This window comes from Branchiostoma floridae, chromosome 5 (genome assembly GCF_000003815.2).
Source record: "Branchiostoma floridae strain S238N-H82 chromosome 5, Bfl_VNyyK, whole genome shotgun sequence".
NCBI lineage: Eukaryota > Metazoa > Chordata > Leptocardii > Amphioxiformes > Branchiostomatidae > Branchiostoma > Branchiostoma floridae.
Genome location: NC_049983.1, coordinates 24,143,914 through 24,159,355, shown reverse-complemented (window position 1 = coordinate 24,159,355; position 15,442 = coordinate 24,143,914). Strand labels below are relative to the sequence as shown.

Sequence of the window (15,442 nt, the reverse complement as noted above, 5' to 3'; positions counted from 1 at the left end):
ACAGGCCACATGTGACCTAGTAGTCAATGCTTGTCAGAGAATCTGCTCCCCATGGCATTTTCATGTGTCTTGCCTAAAATTCAGTGGTCCAATTTCTTATTATTTTTAGACCAGCGTGTCCAAAGGACGCATGGACGCATGCCTGGCTAAAAATGTTGATGTCTCCCTCAGCTGACTGTCCAGCCCAACCAGAATAATCATGAAAGTCGGTGGTCCAATTTCTTATTATTTTTAGACCAGCGTATCCAAAGAACGCATGGACGCATGCCTGGACCTGATGCCTCCCTCACCTGGCTGTCCAGTCCGACCAGAATGATCATGAAGAAGAAGAGACAGGACCACAGCGGGGCGAGCGGCATCAGCGACAGCGCTCGCGGGTACGCGATGAACACCAGGCCTGGTCCTGCAGAGAAGTAAGGTTTGATTTACTGAAGGCCACAGTAGCAACATTTGTCATTTCTATAAATAACATTTGTGCTGTGGCTTAACAGACCCATTTCCAAACTCAGGCATATTGGGCAAAAACAACATCTTCATGTGCTAATTCTAAAACAACGTTATGCACGCAAACGTAGACCCACTACTAATGAATCAGATTTATTTTCTCCCTACCAAAAAAGTATCTGTGAACATTTCCCTCCTTACAGTAACACCAGTGACACATCAATCTCCTTGCTGGAGCACATTTGATAGTATTAACATTACCTGAAGCAGCCACATCCTTGATGGCCAGCCCCTGTTCGTTGGCCATGAAGCCGAGAACAGAGAACACCACCAGGCCGGAGTACAGGCTGGTGAAGCTGTTCACACAGGCTATCAGGATGCTCTGTCTACAGACGGAAAAAACAAACCATTTATATTATATTGTTAGCATGCTCTGGTAGAGACTTGTACTCTGCCTGTACTGCAAATGCAGAAATGTTTGCGGTAATTTTATGTTCACGGTTTTTGCAGTGGCCACTTCACCACGAACTTAAAACCACCACACACAAAGGCTCTACTAGGAACTTAAAAACTACCGCAGACACTCCGCAAAAGTAAATCCATGTGAACTTAAATGAATTTACAGTAACCCATTGTCAGTGTATACTCTGACTACAGACAGTCATAAAAAAAGCAAACCAATAACTTTCATTAGATTTAGGATCACTATCTTTGTGTAAAATATTTGTGAAAATTTGACCCTACAACTGAAACAGCCAGGGAACTTGCTGCACTAATTACCACAAGGCACTACAAGAGTCTAAACAAATGACTGCATCCATATGTGACAGGCACACCACCTACTTGTAGGAGTCGTTGTGGAACTTGTTGTAGCTGCCCAGAGCTGTCATGCAGCCCAGGCCGATGGCGTAGGAGAAGAAAATCTGGGTCCCTGCATCAATCCAGACCTGCATTGAGGTAATCAAAGACAATGAATGGATGCTCAACAATCGCACAGGGTACAATGTGTGGCAAACAGTAACAGCTACTGGCTAAAAGAGTCACTTCAAACTTCATTTTCCAGACACTGAAAAACATATTAAGTTACTTATAGACTTAAAAGTCAAACTTTAGTTACTGATTCTGTTCATGGTGATAAATGTATTTTCTAAATCCCAGCCACCCCCTAAACTGTACAATGGATCTGTCTTTAATCCCAGAAAGGCCTCCAATACTCTCCCTCTTCTTCTTTCTGACTGTATGATGGTTCTGTCCATGGTTCTAAAAGTACTTCTTATAGCCTACTCACCCCCTAAACTGTACAATCTTATGGTGCTTATAGCACTTGTCCTAGCATAGCCACCCCTCTTAACTGTACAATGGTTTTGTCCATGGTGCTGAAAGTACTTCTCATGGCCTACTAAGCCCTTAAAGTGTACAATGGTACTGTCTATGGTGTTCTAGCGTAGCCGCCTCATTAAACTGTACAATGGTTCTGTCCATTGTGCTAAAGGTTACTTCTCATGGCCTACTCACCCCCTAAAATGTACAATGGTACTGTCCATGGTGCTAATAGTACTTGCTGTTGGCTAGCCATCCTCTAAACTGCACATAGTTTGAAGTACCTTTAATGGTTTTGTCCTTGGTGCTGAAAGTATTTCTTATTGCCTACTCACCCCCTAAAGTGTACAATGGTACTGTCCATAGTGCTAATAACACTTGCTCCAGCCTAGCCACTACCCCTTAACTGTAAAATGGCTCTGCCCATGTTCCTATCAACCAAAGGGGTTCTATCTGTTGTCCTAGAAAGGCTTTCCATGGTACTGTCCATGGTGCTAATAGTACCTGTTCTAGCCTAGCCACCACCCCTCTTAACTGTACAATGGTTCTGTCCATGGTGCTGAAAGTACTTCTAATGGCCTACTCACCCCCTAAAGTGTACAATGGTACTGCCCATGGTGCTTATAGCACTTGTTCTAGCATATCCACCCCTCTTAATTGTGCAATGGCTCTGTCCATCTTGCTATCAATCAAAGTGGTTCTATCCATTGCCCAAGAAAAGCTTTCCATTTACTCCTCCTTCCAATACTTAGCCCACCAAATGGCTCTGTCCATGGTACTAAAAGTACCATTTCTGGACTACCCACTGCTCTAAACTGTTTGGGTTGTCTCAGTGTAAAGACAGGTGTGTTGATAGGTGAAGGGACAGGTGAAACTACAGGTGAGTTACCCACCTTGTGGTCCTTCAGCCTCTCCCAGTCTGGGTTCAGGTAGAAGAAGAGCCCGTCACCAGCGCCCTCTAGCGTGACGCCCCGGATCAGCAGGACAGTCAGCATCACGTAGGGGAAGGTAGCGGTGAAGTACACTACCTGGGAAAGGGAACATAAGGAGGGAACAATAGACTTTCAGTCATATGTATGTACAGTTAAACTTAAAGCATGATAGATATCATTGAACATTCCAGCAGGACAATGACCCCAAGAACACAGAACACAGAATCCACAAAGTTTTGTATGAGAAAAAAGGCTGGAAGGCCTTAAGTGGCCATCACAGTCTGCAGACACAATTGCAGCCTAATGATTTTACATGCATCTTTTAGGAAAGCTCAACAGTAAGAATCCATCACACATATCAATGAGAGTCAGAGAGTGCACCTTCTTGGCACGTACAAATAAACAAAAAAAGAAATTTGCGCTGCAGTACAAAGAGTACCTGCCAAATTGCCCTTGACCTTTTCTTCCCCAAAGAACCACATAGTAGTACCAAATGTCATCATGATGCATCTAGAAGGGCTTGAGTTACAGTGGCCAAAGTAATTATACAATATTAGAATTAAACTAGAATTACATCTCCTTCAGAGACTGAGAGAGATAATAAAATCTGTCCAAAGAATACATGTACACCTCTATACAAAAGCAAGGGACATGTGAGACAGCTGGGATGTGAACTCTGAACCTTTAGGTCCACAAGCAGTGACACTAACCATTCTCTTACATGGACCCTTTAAGATTCTGAGGCAGACCTTATACCTTCCTTGCCTGTGGACATGACCCCCTAAGCCTTAAAGACGCCAAGGCAGACCTTGTACCCACCTTGCCCATGGACTTTACCCCTTTAAGACGTTGAGGCAGACCGTGACTCTACCTTGTCCGTGGACTTGACCATGACCCATTGGCAAGCTTAACCCTTCTCTTAGTAATGTTAGTGATCGCCCCTTTCAAGAAGCAGACCGTGACCCTACCTTGCCCGTGGACTTGACCCCCTTGAAGACGCAGAAGTAGACCACGATCCAGACACACAGCAGACACACGGCCAGCTCCCACTGCACCTCCCCGAGGTCTCCCACTCCCTCAGACATGTTCAATACTTTGTTCCTGCAGGAGCAAAAGGAACACTACTTAACCTTAAGCCTGCTAAGGTAGCCGTTTATAGCGGCAAATTTGTATTGGTTATGGGGATAGACTGTAAGGAGAAGATGAAAGAAACAGGTAACAGGTTCTGATTCTTCAAAGGGACTGGCTACAAAACATTAACTGTTTAAAGGGGCAGGATATTAAACTTCTAGAACACACTGAAAGGTCTTGGACAAGGCATCTTCACTACATTGTTTCTGAAAAAAACATAGCACTTACTTCAGAAGCAGGCAATGTAATTTGGTTCTTTAAACTTTAAGGAAGTTCAGGCAACAAAAATTAACTTTTGGATCCCCAATTCTCAAATCCATTTGAATTTGACTCAGGTAAGGTACCTCTTTCTGATTGGCAGATCAATTATTCAGTAGTACATTGATTCCTCCATAATTACACTTTTCCATGCAAAATACTCTAGAATTTGAGAAAATCTGGTGTCCTGAAACAAAAAACATGTAACAACAGCAATTCCAATGTCTAAATCCGGTATTTGAATTAACGACAATGGCACACTTGAAGTGCATTCGGATGATTCTATAAAAAACTGTGTGATAACCCAAGTTATCACCCAGTTCTGAACACCTGTATCAAATTACATCGCAGCCCTGGTATGACACAGTGCATTAAACAATCAGTGTTTGAAAACTCACTCCCAGAACTCGACCACTGGAGAGATCTGTAAGGTTGTGTTGGTGGTGTTGAAGGCTGTCATGTTGCCGTCCATGGTGGCATTGGTCATGTTCGCAGCGCCGGCATCTGGCTTGGTGAAGTTGGTGGTACAACTGGAGATGGGAACATATCCTTATTAACCCAAGCATATGAAAGTAGGTACCTCTTTGTGTCCACTATTTATTCTGGGTTTATTGAGTTTACTGTTTTGTGTTACATGGATTGATTATTATCGCTGCCCCTTAACTCTATGAACAATAGAGAATTTGGTGACAAATGGTTAATTCAGTGTACAGTGTAAGAGGTTAAGAGTTAAAAGTAATTCTTCTTTTATTCTGTGTTCCACAAGCAAATTGTTTATGAGATAAATGTATGAATATGATATGTAATGTTTGCTGTCTGTGTTACATGGATAATATTCTCAGAGTGTGAGGATTTAATATTTGTCTACATATGATTCATTAGGAGTAAAAGAAAATGTCTGTCTTATACTATTCCATTGTTCCATGGGCTATGTTTAAAAGTTTTGTAATTTAAGTTTTTCTTACTATTCCGTGTTCCATGGGTTCTCACAGTGTGACCAGGGCAGCAGAGAAGTGAAGGAGCGGCCGAAGAAGTACGCCGCCCAGTTCAGGATGATGATGTAGTAGATGTTTAGGAGGAAGCAGATCACGGTGGTCGCAAACCCGATGCCTGAAAAACAGCCAACGTTAAAATGGGAAAAGGAGTTCATTTTATCAACGGAAAGGCACAGGTTTGTACAGGGTAGTTACTTTACCTTGGAATTTCGAAATCTCAGATTGAAAACGCAAGGCCACCATAAATGAACTAATGTCAAAAAGAAAAGAATTTTTTTCTGATTCGTATGCTATGAAGTCATAGAAAATATGATTTTCTTTAACTTATAAACCTTAGGCCACAACAAATTGATTTCTTGGTTGTCAGCTGATGTAAAAAAAATAATGCTGCATACAATGTATAGTATGAAATGCAGTCCGAAGGCAAAGTCGGTACCTTGGTGCACAGTTTGAGGCGGTGAACAGAGTCAAATGCAAGCTTTGGTCCCAGACCGCTGATTTGGTGGCTCCTAATGCCCTAAAATTTATGTAAAAATGTTGAGCCAACAAATTACACTGTAAATTGAAGTGGCCTCACCTTGGAATATGGGGCATATCTTCCAGCAGCCGATGCCGCCCTGGCTCATGAACTGGCCCAGGAAGATCTCCAGGAAGAAGACAGGAACGCCCCCTGCCACCAGGCAGATGAAGTACGGGATCAGGAACGCTCCTGGGATGAGACAGACACATCAACAGACAGGCACATCAACTTTACTGCACAATCAGCAAGTAGGTGCAACGTACTTTGACTTAGTCTAATAGATGTAGTAATAAACTGGTCTCATTTCATCGGTCGACGTGATTACACAGGACGGGGTTATACCGCCCCTTACGGGGTGACATACCCTTTCGAATAGCTGAATACAAGATGGCCCTGGGGATGCACCAGGTCTCCCTCTGGGTGAATGATATTAATCACCGTATGGCTGATATGAGACAGAGGTTCGCCAGGTCTTACTGGTAGCTGTCCCGACTACTGAGTATCTAATGCCAGTTCAGACAAGAACAAGAAATAGTCATGCCTTCAAAGTTATCAACCAAGCTTTAAGGATAGATGTGTTCAAATATCTGTAAATTTCCTAGAACTAAGGCTGACTAAAATTGTGCTGCTAGCGGTTGGCATTAAAGTTGCGTTGCAACATACATGAACTTTATTCTCTGAAATTTACTCGAACCATTGTCTTAGTAACAAAGTATGGCAAAAGCAACAAGTTGTACCAAGTACAAACATGTGTTACTAGGTACGATGTGGTGAAAGTTGCATGGTGCAGTCTTGGTTTATGTAGATTGATGCAATCACAAAAAATATTTTGTAACCAAAGGTTGTTTAAAGTTTGTGAACAAAGGCAACAATCAGCTGATTTGGCAACTGTACTTATAGTACAGTGTAAAATGCAGTGCAAATGAAATCAGTGACAAAAGTGAAATGACTCGTAAGTGAACAGACTGCTTTGTTTACACTGTAAAGTCTGACAGTGTAAACCCGGCATGTTGTTTGCAGAGTATTTCTTCCGTGACAGTACACACCACCCGCAAAGCACACATTTCGCGTTATCTAGGTTGTAAACAAAGGAAATGGCCCCTCCCCTGCTTAAGGCACGTTCGCTGTGCTACCTGTTCTTTGCACCTGTCCAGGTGAGAAATGGAGGGTCGACAGGTGGTTTAGCTGATGCAGACAGGAAAGGTCATGACCCTACATTGTACCAGAAGCGTCTGCTGCAGTCTTCCAGCCGGGCTGGTTTCCACGACAAACTCCCTTCCTTGGTAAACTCCCTTTACCAGCATTTTTTATTTATTTATTAATCTTTCAGGGTAGTCCCTACAGTTTTGATAAAACTGATTTCCAAGGGAGCCCAAATCAACATAATGAACATAAACATAAACATAACAATAATCGTATAACATAAAACGTGACTAATCAAAAATTAGGATAGTAACTTAAATGCGATTAGCCCAACATAAAAACAACTCAAAGTCATTAATTACAAGACTCATCACAGCAATAATCATATGAATAGAACATAACAGTACATAAATAAATGAAATCCAGCATAAGAGAACCGTTCAAAATCGCGAACCAGCGCCCACCTACCCCCCCCCCCCAAGATAATGCTAATATCCAAGCAGATCCAATGGTACCATAGTTCAGTTCAGTTCAGTTCATCCTCATATTCATAAGAGGTGCCACTAATAATATCAGACCATGCATCTCTGTCTAGCATGGCGGCTAGCAGGTTGCGGTCCTTCACTCCAACCTCACTCTCCAGTACATTCTTAAGTGTCAGGTTCGGTCGTCCCCTTCTTCTTTTCTCCTCGGGTTGCCAGAAGACAACTTTGGAGGCCATCTCCTCATGGCATGCTACATGGCCAGCAAGGGCCAGTCTTCTTTTCTGAATAGATCTAGAGATCGGGGGAAGTCCATTGTACAGTTTTTTGTAGTATTTTGTTTCCTGGTACCATAAGATAGTATCAAAAGCTGGCGAAGAAGTTTAGCCGGCCTAGAAGACGCAGTGTGCACTGGCTACGGACAGTAGGCCAGCTGGCACTCCTAAACTCCTTTGCCAGCTTTTCATGCTACTGTAGGAGATTAAGATTAAAATTCAATGCTAGTTCACATTTATCCACGGGTTAACCTACTTGTACATGTATAATAATCCATTGTTTTTAAAAACAGTACTTTGGGTTGACGTTGACGGACATTGCAATGTTTTGAAAATAGCCGTATTTTTGTTTTGAAAATATTGCAGTTTGAAGCCCGGACCTGTTCCTGACTTGATAACCCAGAATTTTCTGTCAGACTCTAATCTATTATCATCTTTCAGCACCTGCTTAGCATTATCTTTTTCAAAACTGCAGAACCTACAAATTAAACTGGCAAGGCCTTCATCACCAGCTGTCATGAACTAAGAAGGGCGCTGAACTTGACATTCACAGTGATCTGTTTTCTTCTGAGAAGGCTCCCCATATTTGGAAGTGTGCCAGCCAGGTGGGGTTCATTACCACCAGAGGTCGATGACCCAGTGTGATCTTAACCCTGAGACTCCCTGCTGACTCACTCTAATATAGTCAGTGCCAATATCTTTGTTTGCTTGCACTGCATACCTGGTAAAATGCCTTATGATAACTTATGGTGTAACACTCTGGGTTTGTAGTAAACCATACCAGGGTTGAACAAGTTTTCTAAAATCCACTTGCCCAAAATTCAAATGTCACTGTTACTAGTATATGCATTTTCACTTCCAGCATTGGAATTCTCTGACTGAGTGTAGACAATTGCTTGATGTCATGACTGTAAAAAGTAACAAGTATATCAAAATTGCACTAAAATCAATGGAAAATCTTACTTGCCCAATCGGACAAGTGGGGTAGGACATGCACTTGCCCGAACAGCACTTTCACTTGCCCTGGACAATAGGGCTAGTGGACTTGTTTATCCCTGCATACATTGTCAAGTTGCATATCCCGACAGATTTAATTGATACTCTCGAACCAGGAAGGACCCTTTAACTCTATAATACAAGACTAGTGTGGTGGGTTCTTAACGTGCTTGAGATGTGTCTCTCTTCAAAATTTGGGACCTCAATAAACGTCCAATTGGAGGGATGCTCCTATTAGTGACCCTTTGGTACTCATTTTCACCTGAGTGAAGTGAGATAACATTAGTTGATATAATTGCATATCAGAATTTGAACTCAGGACCTTACTCTGTCAGTGCCAATATTTTTGTTTGCTTGTACCGCATGCCTGGTAAACTGCCTTGTGATAACTTATGGTGTAACACTCTGGGTTTGTAAGTAAACCATACAAGCTACATATCCGGACAGATTTAATTGATCCACTCAAACTGGGAAGGACCCCTCCTCTTTTCGATAAGTGTGGTGGGTTCTTTAACATGCTCTAGATGTGGCTCTTATCAAAATTTGAGATCTCCATCAATGCTCTATCTGAGGGATGTTCCTTAACCCCAAGCTTGGTACTCATGTTCAACTGAGTGAAGTGACATATGTTGTGTTGAATGCTATTCCCATGGGTACAAAATTGGTAGCTTGACCTCTACAATATTACAAACGCACAGAGCTGTTCACATTACTTTCTGCTTGCTCTAATGAATTTGCTACTCTCTGTTCGATAGATAAACTCAACTATATTCTGGGAGGCGATAATCCACACTGTGTACAAGTAGGCAAATATATCCACAAATGTTTATACCATAGAATCAATGGTGTAATGACAAGCTAGACCCTATATGTTGATTCATTCATACCTATTCATCCATATATGTGTGTTAAGTTGTACTGTAAGTAGCTGTTATACATGTAGTCGCTGTACTTTTGTCGTGTCTCAATAAAGATATATCAAATGTCACACAAGCCCACGCCCCAGCATGCTGAAAGTTAAAAACAATCTGCATTTCTACAGTAAATGTCAAGAGTTCAAAAGGTAATATTGTAGAGGTCCTGGATTCAAATCCTGTCATGCTACCAAGGCTCGAAATACTTTTTTCTGCATAGTATTACCTGCACTGGTGCAGGTAACATTGAAAATTACCTGCATGCACCAGACAAATATTACCTGCTCCACTCTGAATTTAGGAAGTATGGATCATACTGGAATTGTTGAGGAACCATTGCTTTTTTTTTTTTCATACCTAATACTAGGTGTTAACAGTCAATGCAGCTAATAACGATTCACATACATGTAACATCATAGGACATTTATGTCTAAAACCCAGCACATGCACATAGTGCAGGTTAGGTGCAGGTAGACACCAGAAATACCTGCACAGCTCCAATTGTACCTGCACTAACCTGCATATACAGGTGGTATTTCGAGCCCTGCTGGACCTCTACAATATCAAATGTCACACAAGCCCACGCCTCAGCATGCTGAAAGTTGAAAAACAATCTGCATTTCTACAGTAAATGTCAAGAGTTCGAAAGGTTCATTTTCTGTCTAGTGTCACGCAGACTTTGCAAACTCACTAAAGATGTTACCTTTTTAAACAATGCCAAGTTGTTCTTTCCGACTCTCCAAAACAAGATATCAGGTAACGGCCCTGACATTCTTATTCTACTCAGCTCCAGAGAAAGTTGTCAACAACTCCAAACAATGACCTTGTCAGTCAGACTTTTAATGGATGCAAACAAACATGGGCACTGCATTTGAAGATCATGTTGAAAGTGTTCAGATTTTTAACAGATCTGCATTGTACAATATAAAAATGTTTACCCATGATGCATTTTATTGTGTTTAGATGTGGTTTTCAATGATATTAAGAAAGTTAAGTAATGGGATCTTTTAAAAGTACAATGTACAGTCAAACCTGTATATTATTACCACCTCTACATCTACATAAGTCCCACCTGACTAATGTGGCTCTCCCCATTGACACGACAGGTGTATTGTGACCACCTGTTCGTATAGACTTGAGTGGTCTTCATGGGCAGATTTTGATTTTCACAATATTTCTTGGACAAATTACTGTAAATGCATTTTAAGTTTGCAGGGATTTAATTTCGGGGTAGCAGGAAAAAGGGGCTTTTCGCAGTGGATTTAAGTTCGCGGTAACACCATCGACTGCAGTCTAATAACGTAATAGAAAAATGTTCGCGGTGGTTTTAAGTTCGCGGTAAAGTGGTCACCATGAAAACCGCGAACATTAATCCACCGCGAACATTTCTGCATTTACAGTATACTGTAAGGATATTTATTGTGTTTCATGTAGTCTTTCCGCCATTTTCTGTTCTCTCCTTTTATATATTGGCCAGTTATTTACCATATCAAGTGAACTAATATTAATTTAAGTTAGCAATAAACAAGGTAATACTTCTCAACTGTAATTTGAGAGGCCAGAGGGTACATAAATGTCCCCAGAGACGAAATTTGACTCTTGCACTTGTCACCATGAGGACATCACAACACATGGCATGTGTGGGCATGATAGCAAAAATACCAGAGTATTACACCAAAATTACCAGCTAACTATATCCGAGTCCTGCCTTGTGTTATCTATATCCAACTTGATACCGATAATGCTAGCATAATATTGTAAACTCACTTTCCAAGCTATAAATACCAGGGCATAGTCAAAATTTCTGCACAAACCTGCAGACAGCTGAAACCATGGTACGCACAATTTTTGGCAGTGAATGTAGAAAGATGCCATTTTATGTGGACCCAGCCAGTCCCCATCTTGCTTATACAGTGTAACATCTAAAACTCGGAGAACAAAAAATAACTCAGCACTGCCTATATGTGGATGTATAAAACTCCTGGACAGTCATACAGACAGCTGAAATGAAGTCACACAGTTTAATTAGGTAGTGAACAAATGCTAGTTTTCCCAGACCTAACCTGTTCCCATTCTTCTAATAACATGTCTCAGAACAATGAAATAATTTGGTACAGCCTACATGTCTATGTAGATATCCAGAATTCCCACCCAGCCCAACAGACAGCTGAGTACCACTGGGTCAGATGGGACCATTTCCAACACATTGATGACATGCCCCAAGTATTGAGTGTCTCAGTACTGGGACACTAATAATATACTCCCTGTAGAATAGAGGATCAGAAACAGACTGGTGGCATTGATAAGCATTCCCTTTTTAGAACAAACAATAATGGTGATTTCCAGCCAAGAAAGTTTTGCTGCAATACAAAGGAGAGTTGCTAGAGGGCCAAAATCAATTCATTTTATATAGATTTCTTCATTAGGATAACCACAAAGCAAATTTGATGACAAGTTATACTTCAAAATCACAGACATCATCCTTGCAAATTCTGCCAAAAGTGTTGTTTTATATGTAACGCTAGTTCACCTTTATCCGTTGGGTAACCTATATCCATTGCTTTTAAAAACAGGGTATTTGGGGATATCACATACGCGTTGACAGACGTTGGTTTAAAATTTCAATATTTTCAGTACATTGCAGTTTAAAACTACCACCCGTCGAATTGATGTGCCTAAATACACTATTTTTCCAAACAACGGATATAGGTTACCACCCGGATAAAGGTGAACTTGCGTTAGTACTACTCATGGTCCTGAAGACCAACGAGTGCCTTTACTATATTGCAGTATACTAGTAATAAACACAGTTACAACAAACTAGAGATGACAGATGACTTAAGGGCAAGTCTCAACACAAACTATCCATAAAGACCAATTATACATAGAACATACTGTCAATGCTCCTTGGTTTAAAAGGTGTCCCAGATAGTGAATATAGCATTAACTGCTCTACAGATTGTATATCAACCCACCCCAGTTCTATATCAGATAATGTTACAGTATAGATTTTATATCATATTATATCAATTACAGTATAATATATCATATTATATCAATTACAGTATAATATATCATATTATATCAATTACAGTATAATATATCATATTATTAGGTTTTATACATCTTTTTATAGTCAATGGTCACCACTCAACAAGACCTGCAGGCCACTTCAAGGTCTGACCCCAAGGTCATTCCAAGGTTAATGGTTACATCAGCACTGTGACAGCTTTTGAACTTTGATACTATATTATAGGTGGTCCTTACAAAGGTGGTCCATATATGCATGATGTAGCAATGAATAAAAGGTCATCAAAGGTTACTAAGTTATCAAATTTGTAAGCCCTACATATTGGATACATTTAGTTGACATCACTTATGTTCACCCCTCCCAATTGTCCACAATGGAACAGTCCTAGTAGTACTCCCACCTGCTTGTGTGTCAACATCCTATTGTTCACCTTGTTTACTTGTCAACAAAGGAGTCTCACCTCACACCTGAGCCAGGTATATGGACTGCCTTCTAGAAGGTTAAGTACACAAACGGTGGCTACCATAGACAGTAATAGGGCGTTATATTTGGTAGGGAGAGAACTTTACATTTCATGCTGAAAGCGTAACCCTCAGGTCTTTTGTCACTGGCTAACTTGGTAAGAACGGACCAAAGCTTTTGTCACCCCATACACCTTGGACATTAACCAATCCGTAACATGTACAAATGTAGTATATGGGCACAAATCGTGCTGTTACATCCCCAAAAGGCTCACATTATACCCCTGGTAGTGAATAATATTTAGAGCGGTGTAAGTTACAATCCATGGTCTTTTCATGTTTGACTTACCTGAAATCTAACACAAGAAGTTTTCTACGATTATATGCAGCAACATTTATCTCCATTCACCCTTCCGAGTTTTGTGCCCATATGCTACGTGTATTATAAACATAATATATTTCGCCCCAACAGCATAATGTTACTAAGAGAAAGTCGCACAATGTCCATTATGTAAACGTTTGTAACACTATACTCTCTCATTTTCAGTGCAAAGTAAACAGATTAAGTGCCAGACGCGAACAAGCATGAAAGAAAACGGCTGCGTTGAACTTTTCCGAAGGCCGGGCCAGGGTCAGGGTCAATTGAAAGACGTAGAAGCAAGACACGCTTTAAGTTGAAGGCTGTTTCGTTAGAAAGCCAAATCGCAGTGTACCACCAAGGATTCAAGCATGCGGTTGGCGTCCTTGGGGTTTTATAGGGAATGCGTGTATCTTAAAATCGCACATGGCGAAGAGGTAGGATCATTTATCGTAATAAACGTGACTGGGGTTTTGAAAAGTGTTTGCTAGTGACTGGACCCAATATCATACACAACGCCGCTATGCGGGCAGCACTTTGTATTATGTCAGAGGAACCATGTTGCTGACATAGCTGCTACATTCATGATATTTTGCCACAGCCGCGCTTGTAGCAGAACCAATGTAGCAGCTGCAACAACTGCCTCACGATGTAGCAATTCTCAGACTAAAGCCTTTACGGAAATAATGCATTGCTAGCATTGGATCCATACAAAAGTAATTGCCATTTAATGGAGCTGTTTTTAAACTTGGACTTTGCTCTGACATACTTTGTGCGTCCCACCCCTTTGAGAGTGTTACGTGCGCGAGTTAACGTTAGCATATCGGGTTACACGTACGTTATGTGTACTTAACGTTGAATCCTTACCTCCGCCGTTCCTGTAGCAAAGATAGGGAAACCTCCACACGTTTCCCAGACCCACGGCAAAGCCTACACACGACAGGATGAAATCCACCTTGTGTCCCCATGTGGGTCGCTCGTTCTCGGCTTCATCCCTCTTCTCGTCAGCGTTCACGGTTGTCATGTCGACCCCTTGGTCTTGCAAGGGGTGTCTGGTGTAGCTTTCCTCTTTTCCCGCCATTTTCGCTCGGCTAGAAAATGTCCCAAAACACCTTGATAGACGGTACCTTGTAGAGTTTCATGTAAGAAACCGATGTGCGACCGGCGACTGCCGTTCGGAAGCAGCCGACGCTGGTGCGCTCAGAATAGCGTGAAGCCGTTATGCGATCCCGCGAACACGATCCGCCGGACCCCTTGCTGTGGGTTTGTGACGTCAGGGGTTATTTGGGGTCATATTTTATGGCGTTTTGCCAAATGGGCAATGGAGCCAACTTGACGATTCATTCATGGCTAAGGAAGGATGTATTTTACTTTCCCCAAGAAGGTTAAGTTTTCGCTGCCGTTTGTCGCTCTCGTCCCCCTCTCTCTTTCTATCTGTCTCTCTTTCTGTCACAGTGGGCCTCTCTTAGTGTGTGCATGTGCATACAAGTGTGTGTGTGTGTGATCGTGAGAGCACGTGTGTGTGGATGTGTGTGTGTGGATGTGTGTGTGTGTACGCACGCTCGGTGTATGTACCTTTTAGCGGGACTAAGCAAAATCATAAACCTATATATAAAGCAACATTTCAATTACAAATATACATATGCATGCCAAGCATTTCATAAGTTTTTGCCGGACAAAGAAGAACCAATAACGTATCTGTCGGACCGAGATCGAGAGATAACGCGTTTAATTCCTGGTTATACGCTGGTTTTTCTAAAGCTATATACGTGAGTATACTATAAGTAGTAAACATACGCTGTAAAGTATGTATACGCTGTGTCACTGACGCGGCTTGGTTGCTAGGTGATCTGCAGTTAATTGGGTCATCCTTAAGTGATTAAGTCTTCTTGTTGCGGCCGAAACTGTACAATTAAGCTCGAAAACTCGCCTATCGATCTATTTAGCTACTCTGTGACGCCGACTTCTTTTTTACAACGGTAGTGTTATGTGGACATAGGCATCAAGAAGCGAATTTCCAACCAAACTAAATACTAAAATCGCGAAAGGACATCCAGATATAGCCAATCCTATGTATTGTCGAATAGTCACCTTAAGGGTACACTATTAAAACCCGGGCAAGGCAGTTTTATTCACCTGCGTTTGACCCACAATGGCCACATCTTGGTCAAGGCCAAATATA

The 15,442-nt window shown here is 41.5% G+C and overlaps 1 protein-coding gene across 1 annotated transcript in view; it reads right to left on the bottom strand.

The window, feature by feature from the left end:
- Positions 1-14,472, bottom strand: part of LOC118415467 (sodium- and chloride-dependent taurine transporter-like) — a gene marked incomplete in the record, with an annotated part of 25,507 nt that extends 11,035 nt beyond the window's left edge. Inside the window, 9 exon segments of the mRNA XM_035820120.1 lie at positions 291-403; positions 706-830; positions 1,288-1,391; positions 2,658-2,792; positions 3,665-3,797; positions 4,484-4,615; positions 5,051-5,195; positions 5,658-5,789; positions 14,128-14,472. Of these exon segments, the coding sequence (XP_035676013.1) occupies positions 291-403; positions 706-830; positions 1,288-1,391; positions 2,658-2,792; positions 3,665-3,797; positions 4,484-4,615; positions 5,051-5,195; positions 5,658-5,789; positions 14,128-14,341 (1,233 nt within the window).
- Between the last annotated feature and the right edge of the window lie 970 nt (positions 14,473-15,442).